At 34.8% G+C, this 26,002-nt stretch overlaps 1 protein-coding gene across 15 annotated transcripts in view; it reads left to right on the top strand.

The window, feature by feature from the left end:
- The window catches only part of Clock (clock circadian regulator), a 112,631-nt gene that overhangs the window by 38,207 nt on the left and 48,422 nt on the right, over window positions 1–26,002 (top strand). For 9 of the 15 annotated variants that reach the window (XM_046464262.2, XM_046464002.2, XM_046464383.2 and 6 more), the window contains 5 exons: window positions 3,033–3,120; window positions 18,268–18,357; window positions 21,366–21,425; window positions 22,351–22,499; window positions 25,559–25,650. In XM_046464262.2, coding sequence (XP_046320218.1) covers window positions 18,311–18,357; window positions 21,366–21,425; window positions 22,351–22,499; window positions 25,559–25,650 — 348 coding nt within the window. In that variant the 5' untranslated portion in view covers window positions 3,033–3,120; window positions 18,268–18,310. Of the gene's footprint in view, window positions 1–3,032; window positions 3,121–18,267; window positions 18,358–21,365; window positions 21,426–22,350; window positions 22,500–25,558; window positions 25,651–26,002 lie in introns of those variants that run through there. The other 6 variants (XM_046464548.2, XM_046464682.2, XM_046464607.2 and 3 more) reach the window with 2 other exon arrangements.

Raw genomic sequence — 26,002 nt, 5'->3', positions numbered from 1 at the left:
AACACCTAGGTGTATTCCATCACTTGGGTATTGTGAATTGTGCTGCTGTAAGCATGGGTATACATATATCACTATTGTATGCTGCTTTAAGTTCTTTTGGATAAATACCGAAGAGTGGTATAGCTGGGTCATATGGTGGTCCCATTCCCAGTCTTTTGAGAAACCTTCTTACTGATTTCCATAGTGGTTGTTCCCGTTTACAGTCCCACCAACAGTACATAGGTGTATTCTTATCCCCACATCCTCTCAGTATTTAGTATTTATTTGTATTCTTCATGTTTGCCATTCTAACTGGAGCGAGATGAAATCTCACTGTAATTTTGATTTGCTTTCCCTAATTGCTAAAGATGTTGAACAAATTTTTTCATATATTTGTTGGCCATTAGAGAGAGGAGAAAGGAAAATAATTCATACGTCGCAACAGGAATCAGGAAGCCTCCCTACTCCAGGGCATGTTGATCTTAGTTGTGGGAAAGCAAACAGTCATTGTACATTTGAGATGTGTCATTCAGTTCATTTGCTCATTTATTGATTGGGTTTTTTATTTTTTTGTTTTCATTTTTTGAGTTCTTATATATTCTGGATATTAATCCTGTGTGAGAAGGGTAGCTAGTTAAGATTTTCTCCCTTTCTGTAGGCCCTCTTTGTACTTCGTTCCCTTTCCTCTGTAAAAGCTTTTAAGTTTGATGCATTACATTAATTCTACATATAGCTCCTGAGCTTTAGGAGTCCTATTGAGGAAGTCATTGCCTATGCCTGTAGGTTGGAATGTTGACCCTATGTTTTCTTCTAGCAGTTACCAATTTTTTGCTCTTAATTTCTAGGTCTTTGATACACTTTGGGTTGATTTTGGTGCAGGGTAAAAGATACGAATCTAGTTTCATTCTTCTACTTGTGGATGCCCAGTTCTCTAGCACCATTTGTTAAAAGGCTATCACTAGGACCATTTTTTCTTTTTCTCTGAAGAATATCATTGGTATTTTGGTGGGTAGGGATTGGATTGAATCAGTAGATGCTTTGGTAATATGACCATTTCAATAACATTAATTCTGCATATGCAAGAACATGGGTGGACCTTTTATCTTCTAGTGTTTTCTTTCTTAAGTGCTTTATAATTTTCATTATAGAGGTCTTTCACCTCCTTGGTTAGAGACAATGTAAAAAAAATTCTTTTTGAACCTGTTATGATTGGAGTTGTTTTCTTGATTTCTTTTTCAGTGTGGATTCATTATTAGTATGAAGAAAACCTATCAATTTTTTGGATGTGGGTCTTTTTTTTTTTTTGGATTGAACTCAGGTTGAAGCACTGAGCCACATCCCCAGCCCTATTTTGTATTTTATTTAGAGACATGGTCTCACTGAGTTAGTTGCTTAGCGCCTTGCCATTGTTGAGGCTGGCTTTGAACTCAAGATCCTCCTGTTTTAGCTTCCGAAGCCGCTGGGATTACAGGCATGTGCCACTGTGCCTGGCTCTGGATGTAGATATTGTATCCTGCTATTTTTGCTAAATTTGTTTATCAGTTCTAGAAGTCTTCTGGTGGAGCTTTTGGGAACTTCTAAGTATAGGATTATACCATCTGCAAACTGGGATAATTTGGCTTTCTTTCCTATTGTGTCCCTTGCTCAATTGCTCTAAAATTTTAGGAACTATATTGAATAGGAGTGGTGAGAATGGATGTTCTTATTTGAAGGAAATTATTTGTTTTTCCCCATTTAGTATGATATTGGCTTTGTCATATGTAAGTCTTTATGATGTGAGATAAGTTCCTTCTATGCCTAGTTTCTTCAGTGTTTTTATCAGGATTGGGTACTGATTTTTCTAAAAGGCCTTTTCTGTATCTTGTCAAGATGATCTGTGATTCCCCCCCCCCATGAGTTTATATGATGAAATATATTTATTGATTGGTATGTTGAACCATCCTTGTATCTCCAGAATAAATCCTACATGATCATGAGGTATGACCTTCTTAATGTATTTTTGACAATTTGCTAACATTTTAATAAGGATTTTTTGCATCTATGTTCACCAGGCATATTATTCATTAGTTTGCTTTCCTTGACATGACCTCATTTGTTTGGGTTATTAGGATGATGCTGGCTTCATAAAATGAAGTTGAAAGTGCCCTCTCTTTCTAGTTCATGGAATAATTTGAGTAACATTGGCATTAGTTCTTCTTTATTATTAAAAATTGCTTATTTGTGGCACTAGGGATTGAAACCAGGGGCACTTTACCACTGAGCCAAACTAACAGAGAGCCACATGACTAGCTCTTTTTTTTTTTGGAGATAGGGTCTCATTAAGTTGCCCAGGCTGATCTCGAACTTGCTATCCTCTTGCCTGAGCCTCCCAAGTAGCTGGTACTGGAGTTTGCCTGTTTTATTGTCCTACTATGTATGTTGTGAAAGTTTTCAATTGAAGTCTGCTTTGTATTACTTAAGTCAGCCACTTATGCTTTCTTTTGGTTTCTATTTGACTAGAATATCTCGTTCCATCCTTTCTCTTTCTGTGTATGTGTGTCCTTAGATTAAAAGTGGTTACTGATAGGGAAGAGCTTATTACTGATAGGGAGGACTCTGTTGTCCCTCTTTTCCTTTGTGCTGTCTTCCTTTGCATTTTATTGATTTTTTTGGTATTGTTATACTTTCATTCTCATTTTTTTGTATACTATCAATATTTTATGGTTATCATGGGGCTTTTAAAAGCATAATGATCTATCTTAAGCTAATAACATATTGCATACAAAAACTATGTTTAACTTACGGATGTCACAAATTGTATCCATTTATAGTGTCTATTCATTAACACATTTAGTCTTTTAACTTCTATTCTGGAATTTGAAATGATTTATTTATTCATGATTTTAAGGGTTTTTTTCCTTTTAGAAATAATCTGTAGAACTTGAAAAATTTTTTGCACTTTTTAAACAGTTTTAATTTTGTTATGTTTTAAAACTATTTAAAACCCTTTTCATGAAAACAATCTATATAATTTGAATAAACCTGACCTTTTTTTTTTTTTCTTGTTTAAACAGAATTTTGAGGCTGATGGTCATATAGAAGAAATCCTTGAACTTATAGTTTTCTGAAGAATCAGTTCAAAAGATCCCCAAAGTACCAAAGGTAAAGGAGGTGCATCTTATAATGCATCACTGAATGACATTTTTCCAGTAAAAAGTAAATAAATAAAAGGATCCATGAATATTTTCATACACTACTTTTAGAAAGGGTTTGTTTAAAAATTTGTCTTTTTATGTTAATTTATCAAAAAATATTTGTAGTTTATGGTATGGATGTTAGGTGTAGTTCTGTTCAGATATTACTTAATTTTTATTTGTTCTTTTTAGATATATATAACAGTAGAGTATATTTTTTTAATTTTTATTTTTTAGTTGTCAGTGGATCTTTATTTTATTTATATATGGTGCTGAGAATTGAATCCAGTGCCTCACACATGCTAGCTTAATGCTCTGCTACTGAGCTACAACCCCAGCCCAATAGAGTATATTTTGACATATTATATGTATATGGAGTGTTTTAGTCATCCTTTTCACTGCTGTAATTAAAAAAACTGATCAGAACAATTGTAGAGAAAGAAAAATTTGAGGGCTCATTGTTTCAAAGTTCTTAGTCTGTCGGAGGGTGGCTGCATTCCTTGGGGCTTGAGGTGAGGCTGAATATCATGGCAGAAGAGTGTGGCGGAGGGAAGCAGCTCAGGAAGCAAAGATAGATCTCCCCTTGCCTAATACAAATATATACCCCAAAGCCATGCCCCCAGTGCCCTAACTCCTCCAGCTATACCCTACCTACCTTCAGTTACCAGTTAATCTAATCCAGATATTAATTCACTGATCAAGTTAAGGCTCTCACAGCCCAATCATTTCTCCTCTAAACCTTCTTGCATTGTCTCACACATGAGCTTTTGGGGGACACCTCACATCCATACCATAACATGGGGTATAATTTACTCTAATTAGGCTCCCATTCTTATGGTTGTACATGATGTGGAGTTACACTGGTCATGTATTCATTTATGAACATAGGAAAATTATGTCTGATTCATTCTACTGTCTTTCCTATTCTTATTCCCCCTCCCTTCCCTTTATTCCCCTTTGTCTAATCCAATGAACTTCTATTTTCCTTCCTCCCCTTATTGTGTGTTAGCATCTGCACATCAGAAAGAACATTTGGCCTTTGGTGTTTTGGAATTGGCTAATTTCACTTAACATGATAGTCTCCAGATCATCCATTTACTGGCAAATGCCACAATTTCATTCTTCTTTATGACTGAGTAATATTTCATTGTGTATGTATACCACATTTTTTTTTATTCATTCATGCGTTAAAGGACACCTAGGTTGGCTCTATAGCTTAGCTATTGTGAATTGAGCTGCTATAAACATTGATGTGGCTGAGACACCTAGTATGCTGATTTTAAGTCCATTGGGTATATACTGAGGAGTGGGATAGCTGAGTCAAATGGTGGTTCCATTCTAAGTTTTCTGAGGAATCTCCATACTCCTTTCCAGAGTGGTTGCACCAGTTTGCAGTCCGGCCAGCAATCTATGAGTGAACTTTTTGACCCCACATACTTGCCAACATCTATCGTTACTTATATTCAGATATTATTTTAGATAATGAATATACAGTGGGTAACACCCAGAAGCCACACCTGCTTTTATGAAGATTGCTTTCTAGGAGGTAGACAAATGTTTTGTGATTAGTACTGTGCAGATAATTAACATGTATAATGTGGTAGAAACTGATGACTGCTCCCTTTAGGTAGTCTAAGAAGGATGTATTGAGTGGAGTCATTTTAGTAGAGATTGGAATAACAAGGTAGCATGTGCAGATCTGAGAAAAGAGCTTTACTGGCAGTGGGAACAAAAGTGACTGAATGTAGGATGCTTAAGCAACAGTGCACATGTGGCTGCAGTATAGTTATGTGATGGGGAAAGTAAATGGAGGTCAAGATGGAAAAGAAAATTGGGAGAGAAGCAAATTTACAGTTGAGTATCAAATGTTCTGATTTGGCTAAATAGTGTTTTGGATGCCTTTGACATTTCTGTACATGTGTCAAAATACAGTGTTGTATATATGACTGCAGTTGAAAATCTGGTCTGAGATCATAGATTTGGAAATCATTTGCATATAGAAGTACTCAAAGTCAAATGACTAGATTAAATTATTTAGGAAGTGTAGGCAGATTGAGAAGTATTCAACCCTGGCTTGTGCCAATATTAATTGTAGGAGAAGGAGCAGACATTAAAATGAATGGGAAAACAGGAAAATATTCTGTCCCAGAAACCAAAAAGAGAAAATATTTAATAAATCACAGCTACCAAGAGGTCAAATGGTGAGTACAGTAAAACAGCAATTAGATTTGGCACTATGAATGTTTCTGATGAAGAGTGAGTAATCTCATCAGAGGGGTAGGAATGAAAGTCCATGAAGAGCAAGAATGGGAAATCTCCACTTTGAGATGGCAAACAATATGATTAAACTTCACCTGTTTTTGAAACTTCATTGAAAGTAAATAATGTAAAAGGATTTCCCAAATAATGTAGCCTCACAGGATAAGAAGAATAGGAAAGAAAACAATGGCAACAAAATGTCAAAACCTGAAAAGCAAAAGGAAGTGTAGTTATTTTCCTGCAGAACTTAAGAGTCGTAAGCAGCTATGGGAAAGCTGAGAAACAAACTTCTTGGCAGAATAAAACCTCAAAATATTTTTGTAAATTGAAAGCAATGTTCTGAAAAAAGGATTGAGCGTTGCAAATCTTTTTAAGAGGACATTGTATTCCATAGCTCGCTCTTATCTCTGAAACAGACAACTGCCCCTTCTGTGATTTAGCAGAATTATGGATATTTATGTTCTATCAAGGATAAAATAAACAACAAACATAGCTGAGAATGGGAATAAGATTTTGAAAACGGGATTTAAGAACCCAGGCTAACGGGTTTTTATACACTTCAAGCAAGAGTGGAGAATATGCTTTTCTGTGCATTGTAACTGGCCTGAGAGAAAAGGTCTGAAGGTAATTACATTGAGAGTTCCCCCAGAGATATAGTCCAACTTCTATCTCCAAAGTAAAGTTCACAGTCAAGAATCCTTAAGACAAAGCTTCCAGTGATCTTTCTAGTGTTCCCTCCCCCAAATTCGAACCTGTGGCCAGAGATCACTAGATATCTGAGAAAAACCTCTTAAGTGAGAGACAAAGGTCAAAACAAAAGAGAGAATACCAAGTTGGGGGAAATGGAGACCAGATAGGAAAGTGAAATTAAGAGAAACATAAGCCTACCATTTAATAGTTTCAGAAAGGTCAAAGTAGATTCTGCATCTAGGAAATATGAAATAGAAACAAAGAGAAGTGAAATTAGAAATTAAAAAAAAAAACTCAGTGGAAAGGTTGAGGAATGAAACTGGTATGTTAAAGCAAAGAGGAAAAAGAGATAAAAGTGGGAGAGAAGATGTAATAAAATTAGAGTAACTAGGATCTCTAACATTCAAATAATAGGATTTCCAGAAAGACAGGATAGAGGAAATTGAGGAGAAAAAGAATAGAGAATGATTCAAGAAAACTTCAGAACAAGAGATCATGAATTTTTCATTAGAAAGTACCTATTGAAATATAAAAATAAATTCAAATGGGACACATCACTATAAATTTTAGAACACAGGGTGGTTTCCAGGGTGAAAGAACTAATAGGACACATATAAAGAATTAGTACTCAGAATGACTTTAGGTTTCTTGGCACCATACTGGAATTTTCAAAATGCTGAAGGAAAAATTATTCTTACCCAGCATGTAGTATCCAGCTAAACTCTTTTTTGGGGGGTAGGGGGTATTGGGGATTGAACCCAGGGGTGCTTTACCACTGAGCTACATCCTCATCCTTTTTTTTTGTTTGTTTAATTTTGAGATAGGGTCTCACTAAGTTGCTTAGGGCCTAATTTGCTGAGGCTGGTCTTGAACTTGGGATCCTCCTGCCTCAACTTCCTGAATCACTGGGATTATAGTTCTAACTGAACTCTAGGTTACATACACACTATTGACAGTTTCAGACTTGTGAGGTCTCAGAAAATTTACCTGCCATGTCCCCGTTTTCAGGTCATTATTAAAGGAGTTACTCAACGAGAATAAAAAGTAAACTAAAAAGGTGAAGGCCTGAGTTACAAGAAACAGGGCATGTACCTTAACTAGAGACCTAGTGAATTACCAGGATGATGCTGAATAGTGATGCCAAAATGACAGCTGATCTCCAGGTATAGTAGATAACACCTAGTCCCAGTGTGAATGGAGTAAAAGGTTCCAAGATACAGAGTTGTGAGAAGGTAAGATCGTTAGAATATAATGTGTTTGAGGATATAGAGAGTAGATTTAGGGTGAAATTTGTGGCTAAATTGGTAATAAGTATGCACAAAGATAGTTAAACAATAAAACAACAACACTGACTGTAGAAGGGGAACGTAAATACAGTATAGGACTACATGGCTGGGCTGTGAATTGCATTTACAGGAGTCAACATAATGTTAATTCCAAAACACCCACTTAACCAAAATTATGATATTGGAAAGTTGGGGAGGTGTACATGTGTATGAGCAGTTTTCCTGGGAAAGAGAACAAAGAAAGTGGGACAGTAGCTGAAGGGGGTTGGTGTGTTAGTTTGTTTGTTTAGTGTGGTTTTAAGATAAGATATATATGTTAATATGTTGGTTAGAATGATTATAAATGGAGAAATTAGTGCTAAGACTGGAAAGTTTTCAGAGATAGCAACAGATAGGATTCAAGAAAACAAGTAGTATCATGTCATTAATAATAAACTGCACATTTATTTTTAATACAGGATGTGGTGTTTTATGTGTCAGGCTTCTGTTCCAAAGAGGAACTGACAGATTTTCTGTAATTATGTGTAATGTTGTATGCTGAATTAAAAAATCTGCTTCTTTATTTGCGAGATTTGAGTTGTTTAGTTTCTTAGTTGCTAATATCTCCATTTGATGAATGTTTTTTAAGCTAATTTTAAAAACAGTGTTTATGAAAGATGCATGCCACCATTGCTTCTGGTTGCCATAAAATAGCAATGTCATGCATGCTTACTTGGTAAGTCAAATCACTGAATGACTATGGGTTTCAATGGCTTACATAAAGGAGCATTTAATTCTTAGCTATAACTATAATTGGTGAACTTTGAATTCTAGTAATTACAACTGATCCTCTCAGAGATATATTTTTACATATATTCTGGCCTGTTAATGTCAAATTTTTTAAATTTGATGATAAAATTTATTTTGTTTTTAGTAGAATAAAGTTATTCTTCAGTTTCTGTAGGGATATGGCATAGCATATAAAACTGAATCTTTCTTAGAATCCATAGCATTGTCAAGTGTGACTAGCTAGTCTTTTCAAATTGAAATTGTGTTTCACAGGGTACTCCCCAGACAGTGTTTTGGCTGTTCCTTTGTTATCATTTTGTTAATATGATATCCTTAAAGACATTTAAGGTGCTTTAGGGTACTCAAATCAGGCCCTGTTTCTCCTTGTTTACCTTTCCCTTACATAAAAGCATGTTGATCAGCAGGCTGGAGAAATAGGAGGGAATCCTGAGCTAGACTGGGAGAGAGATAAGTTGTTTAAGATGGATAGCAAATAATTTTTGGAAGAATATCGCTAACAAAAGTAGCAAAACAGCCTAATGAAGAATCAGTTATATATCTTAAAAACTGTGTTGGATTCACTGTTTTTGTAGTCAGCAAGGCCCTTCTTATATATTACAAGACTCAATTCTTGATTTTTAAAGTTTTTGATACTGGGAATTGAATCAAAGGATGCTTAACCACTGAGTCACATCCCCAGTGCTTTTATTTTATTTTATTTTGAGACGGGTCTCGCTAAGTTGTTTAGGGCCTGGCTAAGATGCTGAGGCTGGCTTTGAACTTGTGATCCTCCTGCCTTAGCCTCTCCAGCCACTGGGATTACAGCATATGGTACTGTACCCAGTTTGTTTTCTAGTTTTTTTTTTTTTTGTCATGTAATTTTCATATTTTTTATTGGTGCATGACAGTTATATGTAATGGTGAGATTTATTGTTGCATATTCATGAATGCTTATGATATAATAAAATAATTTGCCAGTGTTATTCTGCAGGGTTTCCTCTTGCCCTCCTCTCCTACCTCCCCCTGTTTCCTTTACTCATCTTTCTTTGATTTGCATGAGATTCCCCACTCCCAAAACTTTCTTTTCCTTTATCTTCGCTAGCTTCTACATATGAGAGAAAATATACGATCATTGGCTTCTGATTCTGGTTTATTTTGTTAAACATAATGTTTTCAGATTCCCTCCATTTTCCTACAAATAACTTAATTTCATTCTTCTTTATAGCTAAAGAAAACTCCACTGTGTATATATATCACATTTACTTTATATCCTTTTATCCTTTGATGGACACTTAAGCTGGTTCCATAGTATCTATTGTGAATTTTACTGCTACAAACATGGGTATACATGTATTGCTATTTATGTTACCTTTAGTTCTTCTGGATATATATCAAAGAGTGGTATAGCTGGGTCATATGGTGGTTCCATTACTAGTCTTTTGGGGGAACCTCTATAGTGCTTTCCATAGTGGTTGTACTAATTTACAATCCTGCCAACAGTGTAAAAGTGTTCCTTTTTTTTTCACATCCTCTCTAGCATTTATTATTGTTTGTATTCCTGATAGCTGCCATTCTTAAGGTACAGAAAATTTTCTATTATTTTCCTGAAGAGATAATTCATAATATAACTTATATCTCACAACCCTCTTTAATTTAATCTCTAAAGTTCTTTTATATTCTGATGATGGTTACTTATTTTCTTTCATACTGACTGAATGTTCAGTGCTGGCCCCTTTGTCTTCCAACTCTGAGATTTTGTCTTCAATATGATCTACTAGACTTTCTTTTTCTTAAAATTTTTAATTGTTTTTTTAAATACATGATGGCACAATGCATTACAATTCATATTACACATATAGAGCAAAATTTTTCATATCTCTGGTTGTATATAAAGTATGTTCACACCAATTCATGGCTTCATACATGTATTTTGGATAATGATGTCCATCACATTCCACCATCCTTGCTAACCCCCTACTCCCTCCCTTCCCCTCCTACCTCCTCTGTCCTATCTAGAGTTCATCTTTTCCTCCCATGCTCTGCCTCCCTACCCCACTATGAGTCAGCCTCCTTTTTTCAGAGAAAACATTAGACATTTGTTTTGGGGGGATTGGCTAACTTCACTTAGCATTATCTTCTCCAGTGCCATCTATTTGCATCCTGCAAATGCCATGATTTTATTCTCTTTTATTGCTGAGTTATATTCCATTGTGTATATATGCCACATTTTTTTAAATCCATCTACTGAAGGGCATCTAGGTTGTTTCCACAGTTTAGCTATTGTGAATTGTGCTGCTGTAAACATTGATGTGGCTGTGTTCCTATAGTATACTGTTTTTAAGTCCTTTGAGTATAGACCAAGGAGTGGGATAGCTGGGTCAAATGGTGGTTCCATTCCCAGTTTTTTAAGGAATCTCCATACTGCTTTCCATATTGGCTGCACCAATTTGCAGTCCCACCAGCAGTGTATGAGTTTACCTTTTCCCCCACATCCTCGCCAACACTTACTGTTGTCTGTATGCATAATAGTTGCCATTCTGACTGAAGTGAGATGATATCTTAGAGTAATTTTGATTTGCATTACTCTAATTGCTAGAGATAATGAACATTTTTTCATGTATTTGTTGATTGATTGTATATCCTCTTCTGAGAAGTGTCTGTTCAGGTCCTTGGCCCATTTATTGATTGGGTTATTTGTTTTTTTGATGTTTAGCTTTTTGAGTTCTTTCTATACCCTAAAGATTAGTGCTCTATCTGATGTGTGAGGGGTAAAAATTGACTCCCAAGATGTAGGATCTCTATTCACCTTACAGATTGTTTCTTTTGCTGAGAAGAAACTTTTTAGTTTGAATCCATCTCATTTATTGATTCTTGGTTTTAATTTTTTGCACTATAGGAGTCTTATTAAGGAAGTTGGGGCCTAGTCCCATATGATGAAGATTAGGGCCTACTTTTTCTTCTATTAGGCTCAGGGTCTCTGGTTTAATTCCTAGGTTCTTGATCCATTTTGAGTTAATTTTTGTGCATGGTGAGAGATAGAAGTTTAATTTTATTTTGTTGCATATGGATTTTCAGTTTTCCCAGCACCATTTGTTGAAGAGGCTATATTTTCTCCAATGCATGTTTTTAGCACCTTAGACAGACTTTATTTTTCTTTTATCTTTTTTTTTGAGGTGTTTTGTGCCTTTATTTTATTTTATTGGTTATTTTGTAGTTATAAATGACAATAGAATCCATTTTATCTAGAATCCATATAATTATACAAGCATGGAATATATCTTATTCTAATTAGGATCTCAGTCTTGTATATGATGTTGAGATTCACTGTGGTGTATTCATGTATGTACATAGGAAAGTTATGTCAGGTTCATTCCTGTCTTTCCTATTCCTGTCCCCCTTCCCTTCCTTTCATTTACCTTTGTCTAATCCACAAAACTGCTGATTTTTTCCTCTCTCCTCCCCTGATTGTGGGTAAGCTTCCACATGTCAGAGAAAACATTTGACCTTTGGTTTTTTGGGATTGGCTTATTTCACTTAACATGATAATCTTGAGGTCCATCCATTTACCAGCAAATATCATAAAGTCATTCTTTATAGCTGAGTAATACTCCATTGTTTTTATATACCACATTTTCTTTATCCATTTATCTGTTGAAGGACACCTAGGTTGGCTTCATAGCTTAGCTCTTGTGAATTGACCTGCTATAAACATTGATGTAGCTGCATCACTGTAGTATTGCCAATTTAGATTCTTTGGATATATATCATGAAGTGGGATAACTGAGTCAAATGGTGGTTCCATTCTTAATTTTTTGAAGAATCTCCATACTGCTTTCCAGAGTGGTTGCACCAATTAGTAGTCCCATCAGGAATATATGAGTGTACCCTTTGCCCCACATTCTTGCCAACATTTATTATTACTTGTATTCTTGATAATTGCTATTCTGGCTGGAGTGAAATGAATTCTTAGTGTGGTTTTAATTTGCATTTCTCTAATTGTTAGAGATGTTGAATATTTTTTCTTATATTTGCTGTGTATTTGTATTTGTTCTATTGAAAAGTATCTGTTTATTTTTTTTCCCCTTTTATTCATCGGGCTATTTGGATTTTTGGGTGCTAAGTTTTCTGAGTTCTTTGTATATACTGGAAATTGACAGCTTATCTGAGGTGCAGGTTGCAAAGATTTTCTCCCATTCTGTAGGTGATCTCTTCATGCTCTTGATTGTTTTGATTCTTTTCTTTGTGGTGAAGAAGCTTTTTGGTTTGATACCATCCCATTTATTGATTTTTTTATTTTAGTTGTCTTGTTGAGGAAGTCAGTCCCTAAGCTGACATTTTCTTCTAGTAGAAGCAGGGTTTCTGATCTAGATATTAATCTAGCTCTTTGATCCACTTTGAGTTGAGTTTTCTGTAGGGTGAGAGAAAGGGGTTAAATTTCATTCTACTACATATGAATTTCCAATTTTCCCAGCACCACTTGTTGAATATGCTATCTTTTCTCCAATGTATTTTGTTGGTGTCTTTGTCTAGTATGACATACCTATATTTATGTGAGTTTGTCTCTGTGTCTTCTGTTTTATTCCATTGGTCTTTGTGCCTGTTTTGGTGCCAGTACCATGATGTTTTTGTTATGGTAACTCTGTAGCATAATTTAAAGTCTGGTATTGTGATGCCTGCTTCACTTTTAGAGAGACTTTCAATTAAACATGTTATTTGATTTATTGTGTCTTTCATTTGTTTCCTTTTCAGTATCTCTATCTCCTTTTTGAATTTCTCATTCTTATCCTGTCCTGACTTCCTAAATTCATTTAGTTGTTTTTTCAGTATTCTCTTGGAATTTATTAATCCATTTTAGAGTCATTGTTTTGAATTCCTTATGTGGTATTGCACCCACTTCAATATCTTTGAGTCTCTTGCTAATGAATTATGAACTGTAGTAAACATCATGTTACCATATTTTTTCTTATTTCTTGTATTTCTTTGTTGGGTTTTGTACATTTCTCTCCCTGGCTTATGTGTAGTACTTTTTAGGGCCTACCTAGCCTTCTCTTGCCCAAGGTATTTTTGGATATCAGGTTGTTGTGTTTTTCAATATATTTCCAAGTGGGTTTTGAAATATAGTTTCCCTGTTCTTTGGCAATGAGTAGCATATTTTGATACAGTGTACTTTGTGTTAGAGCTTGAGGATTCCACTTTCTTTGTAGGTCTCAAAAGAATCAGGTCCTTCGTGGAGATTTGGTAGTTGTGCTGTATGTAGCAGGGTATGTGAGGTTGCTCTTCTTCACTGAACAACTGTAGACATTCTTAAATGGTTTGGGAGAAATAGATTGGAGATCCCTCTTAGATGTGGTATCCACAGTCATTTTTTCTTTTGTTTTTTTTTAAACCAGGGATTGAACCCAGGGGCACTTTACCACTGAGCCACGTCCCAACCCTTTTTATTTTGTATTTTGAGACAAAGTCTCGCCAAGTTGCAGAGGGTCTCCCTAAGTTGTTGAGGCTGGCTTTGTGATCCTCCTTCCTCAATTTCCCAAACTGCTGGGATTATAGGCATGTGCTACTGCACACATCCCAGTCTTTGTTTTAATTCTCTTTTTGCCATAGGAGTGGGTGTCTATGTGTGGGGCCCAAGGGCCATTCCCAAGCCATTCATACTTAGGGCCTGGTCATTAATTTGGAGTTTTTGTCACTTCAATTGTTTGTATCAAAATATCACAAAGTTTGAGCATGGTAGTTTGTGTGTGGAGCAAGATACAGCATCTCTTGGCTGGGATTAGCTCAGCAGCAGAGTCTCTACCCTCTTAATTTGTAGTGTCCCAATAGCATCCCAGCACTCACTGAGAAGCAATAATCCTGCTGCTTGAATCTCAAACCATGGAGCAACTGAAATCATAGCCACCCTCTACTCCACCATCTTGATCTTCTACCCTTTGATAACTAAACAGGCATCCTGATGGCTTATTAGGTGTCTTGTTAAGTAAGGCTCAAATCTGACCTTTTCAGTAGTACTGTTCTTTTTTAATTCACCCAAACTGACTGTTACCTTTGCCCTATTTTTTTTTGTCTAATGATAGAGCCAATCTCTATCATTACCATGATAAGTATTTCTTCTGTTGGATCAGGGGAGTGTTCTTAAATGATCTTTAAATTCTCTTCTGGCCATAAATTTCTGCAATTATATGTTCCATTTGCACATGTTAGCCCAGACACTTAAAAATCAGAGTATTTTATCATGTGTTAGTCTTTTTAACTCTTACTTTTGACTCCTTCCGTCATTTTCTTTTAAGAATTCTTGGCCTTCACAGTGCCTTTTCTGCAGCCAAAACTATAAAGGCAGTGCAGTTTCATTTATCAAGCATTATTCTCTCTTCTGCTCTTGTGTACATTAATACAGCAGGAGTGGGAGCCCTTTATTGTAGGACAGGAGTGGTATATATACATTCCACACAGCTTATCTTAATTAACATAAACTAGATACAGCAGTCAACCAATAAGGAATCTCCACACTTAATGGCTCACTGGCGTTACTTCACAAACCACTCCCTGTGGCAAAATGCCAGGCGCCATCCAGACTTGTTTACAGACCCTAACATGTTACCACTGGAGAAAAAGTCAAACAAAACACCAAATGTAGTATAGCACAGTTTAGGAGAAAGGAAAGATGTCCTCAAGGGAAAGAATGGGTTGTCTCCAGACAGGAACAACTTGCCCCTTTGTTCCTTAGTTTTTAAAACTGGGGTCTTATGGAAGTTTCTAGAAAGTCCCACCTAGCTACTACCTCCCAGTTCCTGACTGACAGTAGAATAGCATCAGATTTTTAAGTTTCTGCTGTGCGTTATTTTACCGACAGGTACCCAGGCAAAATCTATGGGGGGTGCAGTAGATGTTACTATTACAGAGATATTAAAATGATATGCTGAAGATCTGAAGACAACTCTCGGTCACTTCGGCTCATGGTGACCAACTCTATTTGGAACATGTTTTAGAGATTTTATGTTCATTGACTTTTGCTTCTAATTATCTTCTCTTCCTGAGTCTTCAAATCTTTGGTCTGTATAAAGGTCTCAAAAATTCCCTTTCAGGACAAGTTATGTCCTCCTCATTGGCAGGGTGGGGTATTCCATTTCTTGCAATAGCTGTGAGGATAACAAGTTGTTTTGCAATGAATGTAACATCCTATTGACTTAAGCCAGAACAGTACCAAACTGGTCTTAGGTAATTGCTTTTAAAAGAAAGCACGTCAAACACTTTTTTATATAATTGTTGATCAGTTGTGTTTCTTCTTCTGTGAAAGTGTCTGTTCAGTTCCCTAGCCCATTTATTGATTGGGTTATTTGCTTTTTTGGTGTTGAGTTTTTTGAGTTCTTTATATATCCCACAGATTAATGCTTTATCGGAGGTGCATGTGGTAAAGATTTTCTCCCAATCTGTAGGCTCTCTCCTCACTTTATTAATTGTTTCCTTTGCTGAGAAAAAGCTTTTTAATTTGATTCCATCCCATTTATTAAATTTTGATTTTACACCTTGCGCTTTAGTAGTCTTGATAAGGAAGTCAGATCCTAGGCCGATGTGGTGGAAGATTTGGGCCTATTTTTTCTTCTATTAGACTCAGGGTCTCTGTTCTAGTGCCTAAGTCTTTGATTGACTTTGAGTTGATTTTTTGTATAGGACTATAGCTAGAGGTTTAATTTCATTTTGCTACCTATGGATTTCCAGTTTTGCCTTTTATTGAATAGACTATCTTTTCTTCAGTGAATGTTTTTGGCACCTTTGTCTAGTATGAGATAACCATTTTTATGTGGGTTTGTCTCTTGTGTCTTGTATTCTGTACCATTGGTCTACACATCTGTTTTGGTGCCAATACCATGCATTTTTATTACTACAGTTCTGTAGTATAGTTTAAGGTCTGGTATTGTGATGTCTCCTGCTTCACTTTTCTTGCTAAGGATTGCTTTAGCTATTCTGGGTCTCTTATTTTTCCAAATAAATCTCATGATTGCTTTTTCTAATTCTATGAAGAATGTCATTGGGATTTTAATAGGAATAGTGATGCAACCACATCAATGTTTATAGCAGCTCAATTCACAATAGCTAGACTATGGAACCAACCTAGGTATCCCTCAGTAGATGAATGGATAAAGAAAATGTGGTATATGTACTCAATGGAATATTACTCAGCTTTAAAGAAGAGTAAAATTATGGAATTTGCCAGTAAATGGTTGGAGTTGGAGAATATCATGCTAAGTGATATAAGCCAACCCCATAAAACCAAAGGCCAAATGTTTTCTCTATATGCAGATGCTAATTCACAATAAGGCAGGTGGCACTAGGGAATAACATCACCTTAGATTAGGTAGAGGGAAGTGATGGAAGGGGAGGGGAGGGGATGTGGGGATAGGAAAGATAGTAGAATGAAACAGACATTATTACTGTATGTATATATGTGACTACATGACCAATATGATTCTGCAACATGTACACTCAGAAAAATGAGAAATTATATCCCATCTATGAATGATATATTAAAGTATATAAATGCATTCTACTGTCATGTATAACTAATTAAAAACAAAAATAATTTTTTTAAAAAAGAAAGCATGTCGAGGGCCAATGCACCGGCTCGGTCTGTAGAATTATCCCCTTAACTTCATATTCCTACTACTCTTGTCTGTTAACAGCAGAATATGTTAGATTCTCCTTTCTTAATAGTACTTTAAATTTCTTTGGTTTAGTTGGAGTTACATATTCTAACTTTTAAAGAAAGATGATTATGTTTAAAGTAGAATTTCTTATGCCTCAAACTGTTAGTATGTTTCATAGACTCAAGATAGTTATTAAGTATTTAATTCATGACTATAGACATAAGATAAATCTGCCTTATATTTTCAGGAAATCTACATAGAATTTAGAGAGTCAAATTTTAGGCTTGTGATTCAGTTTAAAAGCAGTGAGTTTTAATTTCTTCTGTGTATAAAAGGTGTGAGGCCCTTTATTTATTTAAGGCTCTTCTCTACTGATTTGCCTTTACCCCTCCACCACTCCTCTTTTCACTTTATGCTCTAGTAATTAAAACTTTACATTGTAATATGCCTAGTTTTCCTATGAAGAAAATACTGAATCTCTTGAGTTACCAAATAAGTTCTCTCATTTCATGAAGCCCTGTGCTTTTGTAAATTTCCATTCCTTTGGCTTAGAGTCTTTTCAGCTGTTACCCCTTCCTGTCTTTTAGTCTTTTACTTCTCAAACTTAAATGGTTACATACATTACAAGGAGATCTTGTGAAAAGGTAGATTGTGGTTCATAGGACTGTGATTGAACCCAAGATTTGCCAATTAACAGCATCTCAGAAGATGCTGATGCTGCTGGCATCTGGAACATACTTTCAGTAACAAGAATCTTGACTCTTGACGAGATTTGTTGTCCTCAAGACTGTTTCTTCAGACTTTGCCCTCTTATTTCCATGGGCAAACCTAATTACTCCTTTACCAGGGATGTCATTGCCAATATTTGCCTCATTATGTATCTTAATGTAATTATTTAGTATCTCCTTCTGTGTTCATTGCAAATTTTTGCTTACAGAGACTGTGTCTTTCATCCCTTTATTTCCAAAGCGTGCCCCACTGGTTAGGGGAAAATAGGGTTTCATCAGATTTTTTATTGCCGATTGTTTATTAAGTTTTTGTTGCTGTGACCAAAAGACCAGAAGAGAACAGCTTAGAGGAGGAAGAGTGTATTTTGGCTCACATTTTCAAAGTCAGTCCATGGTAGGCAAACTCCGAAGTCCTGGGTTTGAGCTGAGGCAGAACATCATGACTAAAGAGCATGGTGGAGAAAAGCAGCTCAGGACATGGCAACTAGGGAGCAGAGAGAGGACTCCATTCACCAGGGACAAAATATAAACCTCCATTGATCTTCCTCCTCCAACCATAGCATACCTACCTACCTAGCATACCTACCTAGCCCAGTGCCTAGCCCTATCAGTGAATTAACATAAATGGAAACATATAATATATAACATATAGTATACATGATAACGTGATATTTTTCAAGGTAACTTTGTAGAAGGAAGTGTTTTAGAAAACTAATGACAATTATTTTTCTTTTCGTCCAAGGAGAAGTACAAATGTCTACCACAAGACGAAAACGTAATATGTTATGTTGTTTACCGTAAGCTGTAGTAAAATGAGCTCAATTGTTGACAGGTATGTTTTTAGAAACTCCTTATTTTGAATTATATAAGACTACTTTAAATTCACTATTAAACAATGGTCTATATCAAATCAATAGAAGTTTTGTGCTTAAACATAATTACTATTATATTTAATTTTTGTATTGAACAAACATGACAAACGTGTTATAAAGTAAGGTACATAAGTATTTTACAAGAGCCAAAGTCAGCAGCATATGGCTTGTGATTTAAATAGGTCTTGAATTGTAATTTTGAATAATTTGGTCAAAAGCTGCTCTGAAGGAAATTGTAACAATTGCAAATGTTTCCTTGGCACCTTCTAGAATCTCTTGGTGCTAACTTCATCCCTTCAAGCATCTTGGCATTTGTGACTGATGAGAGGTAACTATAATTGGGATTATTATGAAACTGGGGAGAGAGAATACCTTTTATTATGCTCCACTAAATCTCAGAAAACAGGTTGGTAAGGGAATAGATTTTATTCAAAGCCAGCTCTGAGGAAAATAGAGATCTTTTTCTTTCTCAGATTTCCATTTTCGGGGACTTAGGTGAAAAGAAAACTTTCATAGGAGGTGAGGAGTCACAGTGTGAAAAAAGGTAGGGTAGAAAATATACATATATTATATACATAAATCTATATATGTAGGTTTAACTAGGAAACAATTCTACCAGCTTCCCTGGTGCCCATTAGATCCAGGGATCAGGTCCTCAGCCTTCATTCTTAGAGGAAATTCGGACGTTAAAACAGTTTGGTGCTTGCAGATTCAAAGAGAATCTCTTTGAATTAGTTGAATTTTAACCTTTAAATTTCACTCTTGGGAAAAGGACAAACCTTATTTCTTTGACTCTAAGGTGTTTTTTTTTTTTGGTTGTTGTTGTTGTTGTTTGTATTTTAGCATTTTAACATCTAACATTTGGTGAGTCTTAGAATTAACTTATAATTTAATTGGTAGCATTTTTTCCTTAGGATACATAAGTGTGAATCGTATAGCTAGTAGGGTCTTAAATTTGATGAAATAGAATAATTTTGAAGCACCTACCCTTCAACAGCATTTTTAAAAAAGATTTTAAAAAAAACATTCAACAGAATTTTTTTAAAGAAAATTTTTGGTAGTTGTAGATGGATAGAATGCCTTTGTTTTATATGTTTATTTTTATGTGGTGCTAAGGACCAAACCAGTGCCTCACACATGCTAAGCAAAGCACTGTGCCACTGAGCTACAACTCCAGCCCCAAAATATTTTTACATATTATTTTATTTAACCTCACAATTTCATAGGATTTTACAGTTGTAGGTCAAGGAGGTTGAATAACTTGTTTAAGGTCACATAGCTGGTAAGCAATGAGCTGGAATCTTAACCTGTGTTGATATGTCTGACCCTAAAGTTACGTGCCTTTATTATACTGCACACTGTGATTTGCCTGTGGAGGATTCTTTTTTAAGAGTTTTACCTGAGTTGCACACAGAAGTGACTATTGACATCTGAAGGCAGCCCTCTTCCCTTTCTGAGAACTAAATAGTGATAATTTGTGTTCTACCAGAACGTAAGACCTGAGGGGCAAAGAATTTCTTTAGGGAGGTTGCCTCACAATGACTATAGCTTTGGATCCTGCCATAGTTGCATATGTAATCTCTGAGAACTCTTCCCTCAGAAGGGATATTTCTTCACTGCCCCAGAGGGATTAAATATGATTTTGCTCCTAGGTTTTTTAATGATTGCCAGTTTTCATTCTAGAAAATAGGACTTTAGGTCTGATATCTATGTGTTGATACATAAAGTGGGTTCCTTATGTCTCTGAATATTATGATTTGGGGGCATAAATAGAATCCCTAAAATCTAGTCACGGACTTCCATGAAACACAGTTTACGGCTTACCTCAATAGTGAATCCAACAAGCACCTTGTGGGCTACTAGCCTTTTTTTTGTTTTAGTTGTAGTTAGACACAGTTCCTTTATTTTATTTTATTATATGGTGCTGCCCCACAAATGCTAGGCGAGCGCTATTATCGCTGAGCCACAACCCCAGCCCTGGCTACTAGGCTTTATGAGTCCTAGAAAGCTGTGGCTAAAGTAGTAAATGGAGAATCCACACAAAAGTTCATAAGCCACTGGAAACTGTTTAATATCATTCCTTAGCTTAAGAAGTTAGCCACTAGTACTCTTGATGTAATTCTCTATAATATTCTTCCCTCGGTTCCTTCCATAGCTACTCTGTCTTGTCACTTAGATCACTGCTCTCCATCTCAATATATCCTTCCCTAAATGGAACTTGACTGGTCCTTCGTCATGCATTCAAGCTAAAGTAACCCCCAGTAACTAAAACATTATCTCTTTTATAAAAATAAGACCTATTGTCACAAATTTTCATGTTTATTTCTACTAAAAAATAAGCTGTAAGAGAGCAGCTACATGTCTTATTCACTGCTTTGTAACACATCCAAAATAGACCCCAGTACATGAGTGCTAATAAATATTTGTCAAATAGATCAGTAAATGGATGAAAAGGTATTAATGTGTTAAATATTTATTTTTTAGTTGGACACAATAGTTTTATTTTGTTTATTTTTATGTGGTGCTGAGGATTGAACCCAGAGTTTCGAACATGCTAGGCAAGCGCTCTACCACTGAGCCACAACCACAGCCCTGTTATTATAGTTAATAAAAATAATTCCAAGTGAATAATTTATATAATGACAAATGGACTTTCTATAGGTTTTCACTGGTCATTAAAAGTTTGAAACAAGATATTTAAAATGGTTAATTTCTTGCTTAGCATTGTTGCTGTGTATCTATAGTAGTGCTAAGATAAATACTTCTAAAATTTACATATGTAAAAAACTTTCAAAATTTAAACATAGCTGAACTTTATTAGAAAATAGGTTAGTAGTTATTGAGCTTGTGCAATCCATTGACTTTACAAACATCCTAGGATTTAACCAAATGAAATCACCTGGCACTTTAGTGTTGCTGTTGCTTGGTTAGTCTGCTCTTACTTTATATACTTTCTTCTTTCTTTTAGAGATGACAGTAGTATTTTTGATGGGTTGGTGGAAGAAGATGACAAGGACAAAGCAAAAAGGTAGCTTGATGTGAGATGTGAAATAGGAAATAAATGAATGATACATAAATGTAATTGTGAGCAAATAGAAAATTAATGATTTCCAAGAGTTATCTTCTTTTAGAATTTATGTATATTAGCAAAGGAGAAGAGTTTAGAACATCAATATGCAGTTTATACATTAAATAAAATTATTCTTTGGCCTTTTGGAAAAATATTTATGCTTAAACAAAAACTAAAAGAAAAATCTGATTTATAGAGCAAGTAATTGGATTTCTTATAAAATGATTAATTGCTTTATAAATAATTGGGTTTATTTGTCTCAAGAGCCCTTTGTTATTGGTTGCTGCTTCACATAGAATAACAATAATTATTTATTAATGCTTAGGTGAAAAATTGGGGCTCATTTCCTAATAGAGAGAGAGATACAAAATGTTACAACTCTATATTGGAGGCTGGGTCTTTGAAGTATAGATTATTCACCTTTGTGAGTAAATCTGGGAGTAGAGAAAGTTTCATTTTTAGACGTGTGTATAGTTTAAAACTTACATGGTGGGTAATTTTTTCCTATTCACTAGTTTTTAATACATATTCCATATATTTCCATAAAATGTATCTCATTAATGTTTATAATCTTGTAAATTTATAATCCTTGGGAATATTAGAGAACTGAAACTTGCAATGTGAACTCAGTTTGTCTTATTGGTATTTTCATACAAAACATGTTTGTCGAATGTTGGATAAATCAAAGCTTCTTAAGTGGTAAACTGAGATGAAAATTTGTTGTCAAGATTAACCCTATATTGTTGGAAACCTTGGAAATAAATATTTATCACTGTCTGTATTTACAGAAATACATGTTATGTTGCATCCAAATTGAGTTTTTAAATTGTTTTGTAATAGTTTGTTTAAAAAAACCTGCTTATTTAATTTCTTTTCTCATTAGAGTATCAAGAAACAAATCTGAAAAGAAACGAAGAGATCAATTTAATGTTCTTATTAAAGAACTGGGATCCATGCTTCCTGGTAATGCTAGAAAGATGGACAAATCTACTGTTTTGCAGAAGAGCATTGATTTTTTACGAAAACATAAAGGTAAATTTTTAATTTGTAAAACTTTTTTTGTTGTTGTTTTTGAATAAGACTATCTCTTAAAGTATAATGAGTTAGGATCTTGGCACAGATGTGGAAGATTGGATCCTCCCTCAACTTTATTCAAAGAGTTTTTTGTTGATAATGTTGTTATTGGTTTTTAAGAGATCTTGCAAAGTTGCCCACGCTAGCTTCAAACTAGCAATCCTCCTGCTTAGTCTCTCAAGTAGCTTGGATTATGGACATGAAAGAAACCAATCACCTTTATAAACAGATTTCCTGGTATGTTCTTTCTTTCACTCAACTAACAGTTATTTCGTGCCTACAATATCCTAGATCTTTATGATGCAGGATAACATTCTTGGTCCTCAAGTATCTCAAGCCAGGGGAGACAAACATTAAGTAGATAATTATAATACAAATGACCATGATATGAATAATGCTTAAAAACTATAAATTCGCAATGGTAACACAAAGGAAAGAATATATCAGATAAAACTTTAAAATAATTAATTTTTCAACTGAGTCTTAGATTAAGTAAGGAAAACTTCATTTTACATAAAAGAAGGTAGCATATGCAAAAGAGAAGCAAGGAGACTTCATTGTAACTGGAGCATGTTTTGTTGGAATGTTATGGGTGATTTGAAAGAAGGGAAAAGATCACATCTAATAAGGGCCTTGTAAGGGGCTGGGGTTGTGGCTCAGTGGTAGAACACTTGCCTAGCATGTGTGAGCACTGGGTTCGTTCCCCAGCACCACATAAAAATAAAAACAAATAACTAAAGGTATTGTGTCCATCTACAACTAAAAAAAATAAATAAATAAAAGGGTGGGTGGTTGGGGATGTGGCTCAAGCGGTAATGCGCTCGCTGGCATGCGTGGGGCTCTGGGTTAGATCCTCAGCACCACATAAAAAAATAAATAAAATAAAATAAAGATGTGTCTACCGAAGACTGAAAAATAAATATTAAAAAATTCTCTCTCTCTCTCTCTCTCTCTCTCTCTCTCTCTCTTTTCTCTCTCTCTCTTTAAAAAAAAGGGGGGGGGGAGCTTGTAAGTTATTTTAAAAGGTAATTTCAGTTTATAGCTGAGAAATAAACATGATATTTTAAAAATTGAATATTTGTTAATTAATGAAAATCACCTTAACTAAACAATTCATGAAAAGAAAATTTGAAGGGGGCTGAGGTTTGTAGCTCAGTTTTAGAGCACTTCACTTACTTATCATGTGCAGGGCCCCAGGTTACAACCCTAGCACAAAGGGGAAAAAAAATTCAAGAATATCAAGCGTTTTGGTAGCAGATATACTAGATTAGAAAAAATGATAAAAGGATATTTCATTTTTCAGACTTAAATGAAACTGCAGAACTTTTCAGGAGGAGAGATAGTAATTAGTGCTTCTTTTTTACTTCTCCCTAGCTCACTTAGTAATGCCTCACTAGACTGGTTTATGTTTTACCACTCTTTGAAATTACTGTTGTTAATTTCATTAATGACATTATCCACTCATCCCCAGTAAATCAAAAGCTTTTTCTTACACCTCATCCTCTTGTATATATCTATAAACCTGGAAATTTATATCCATTCTTCATTGGCTTTCTTTTCCCTTGGCTTCACTAAATTGTACTGCTTCTTCCCTTTCTTAATTAAAATTACTTTCCTCTTTCTTTCTTTTTCTATAAATGGGATGTTTCTCAAAGGCTTATCCTTGTGCTCTTAATTTCTCTACATTTTTTCCTTGGTTGCCTCCTTCTATAGATTTGGCAATAGTATCTCTATTAACCCATTTTGTTCATTTGTCCCAGATGTGGAACATCTGCTTAAATATAGTATTATATATTACATAATATTATACTTTTACCACATTTTTATTATATTTACTCATATTAATAATATGCAAGTTCTGGATTATGATTTCCAACCTATTTTAACCCACATCAGTTTCATTGAAATATTTGCAGAATTGAAAACTTGAGACTTAATGGGTTAAACTATCAAATCTTTTAGATACAAAATATTCAACCTTGTATTTTCAGATAACTTCTAGATACTTCTTTTGCATAGTCTCCTCAAACTCAGTACATCTAAAACTGATTTCATTTCCCTTTTGTCAAGTCACTTCTTTCTCTTAACTTAGCTTTTTCATTTTTATCCCACCATTTTTTTAGTCAGCCAGGACTCAAACTTAAAAATACTTTTGGATTTTTTTTTTTATATACTTCAGCACCATAAGAGAGTTACCAAATTCTGTTGATTTGTTTGTAAATGTATTAGAATTGCTTACCTTCATTTTTATTGCCATGACTGTCATTACATTTTACCTTTATAAATAGTATTCTTACTAATCTCATCACCCTTTGATAGATGGCATATTTATAAAATCAGTTTCTTAGACACTATAGGAATTTAATAAATAATTATTGAATGAAATGGCTCAAAATGCATGCTTTTCCCTCTGACAGTAGAGGATTAATTTGAGCATTAAGTAGATCATTTTTCCCTCCAAAATTGAATATATAATTTTTACAAAAATAAAATTTATGTTAAAGGGTAATTTTTAAGTACTTAACCCTGTGAAATTGGCCTGTGTTTAAACTTCACTGGGTTTGCTTGAGAATTTAAGACCTTTTCCCTAAATTTATGTAATTGATATGAATTTTAAAAGAATGACTGTATTCCATGGAATTAGTAGCTATGCCTTTTAGTTACTCTTCATATATTATATGCCTCTCAAGTGAGTAGCTGGGATTATAAGCCTGCACCACTTTGCCCAACTGCTTGTTCTTATACTTATTTGGTCATTGCATGAAACAGAGTGCAATCTCAGGCCTGCCTATCATCCATAAAGGCTATCAGAGATAGTTCCTTAGGGTTTAAAAAACAAAAACAAAAACCGTTGACTGGTATTAACAAAGAGATAACTTCCCACATTAACACAAATATTTTATTTTACACCAGAATCTGGCCTCTTGATATGTAGACCAATAAATGTTGTTGCCTGTCATTCTCATCTTTAATTGGAGTGATTGGAGGATGTCACTAATGTGTCAATCTGTTTACAGAAATCACTGCACAGTCAGATGCTAGTGAAATTCGACAAGACTGGAAACCGACATTCCTTAGTAATGAAGAGTTTACACAATTAATGTTAGAGGTATGTTCAGAATTAATTTTTGAAAAGTTTTGTTTTCCTCCACAAAGAAATCATAGGTGTGTGATTAATTGTTACATAGTCTTAGAAGTGTTGTTAATAATGGAAGATCTTAATTCACTGCAATTATGTATTCAATTAAAGTTTATCAAGTGTTATAAACAAATAATACTGTTTGATAGAGTAGCACCAAATTTTTATATTTTCAGTACCTGAATTTTTGAGATACTTAATGAAAGTCTATACTGAATTCTGAACCTGAGACTATACCAACTGCATCTGAAAAAGCGTAGAATTATTACTCATTACATGCTAGATATTATTATGAAATATGTCTGTTTTAGTCCATTTGAGT

This window comes from Marmota monax, unplaced genomic scaffold, assembly GCF_021218885.2.
Source record: "Marmota monax isolate L192 unplaced genomic scaffold, Marmota_monax_Labrador192_F-V1.1 WCK01_AAM20220418_F8-fsc00025, whole genome shotgun sequence".
Classification (NCBI taxonomy): domain Eukaryota; kingdom Metazoa; phylum Chordata; class Mammalia; order Rodentia; family Sciuridae; genus Marmota; species Marmota monax.
The sequence above is the reverse complement of the archived record's forward strand: the minus strand, read 5'-3'. Positions and strand labels throughout refer to the sequence as shown.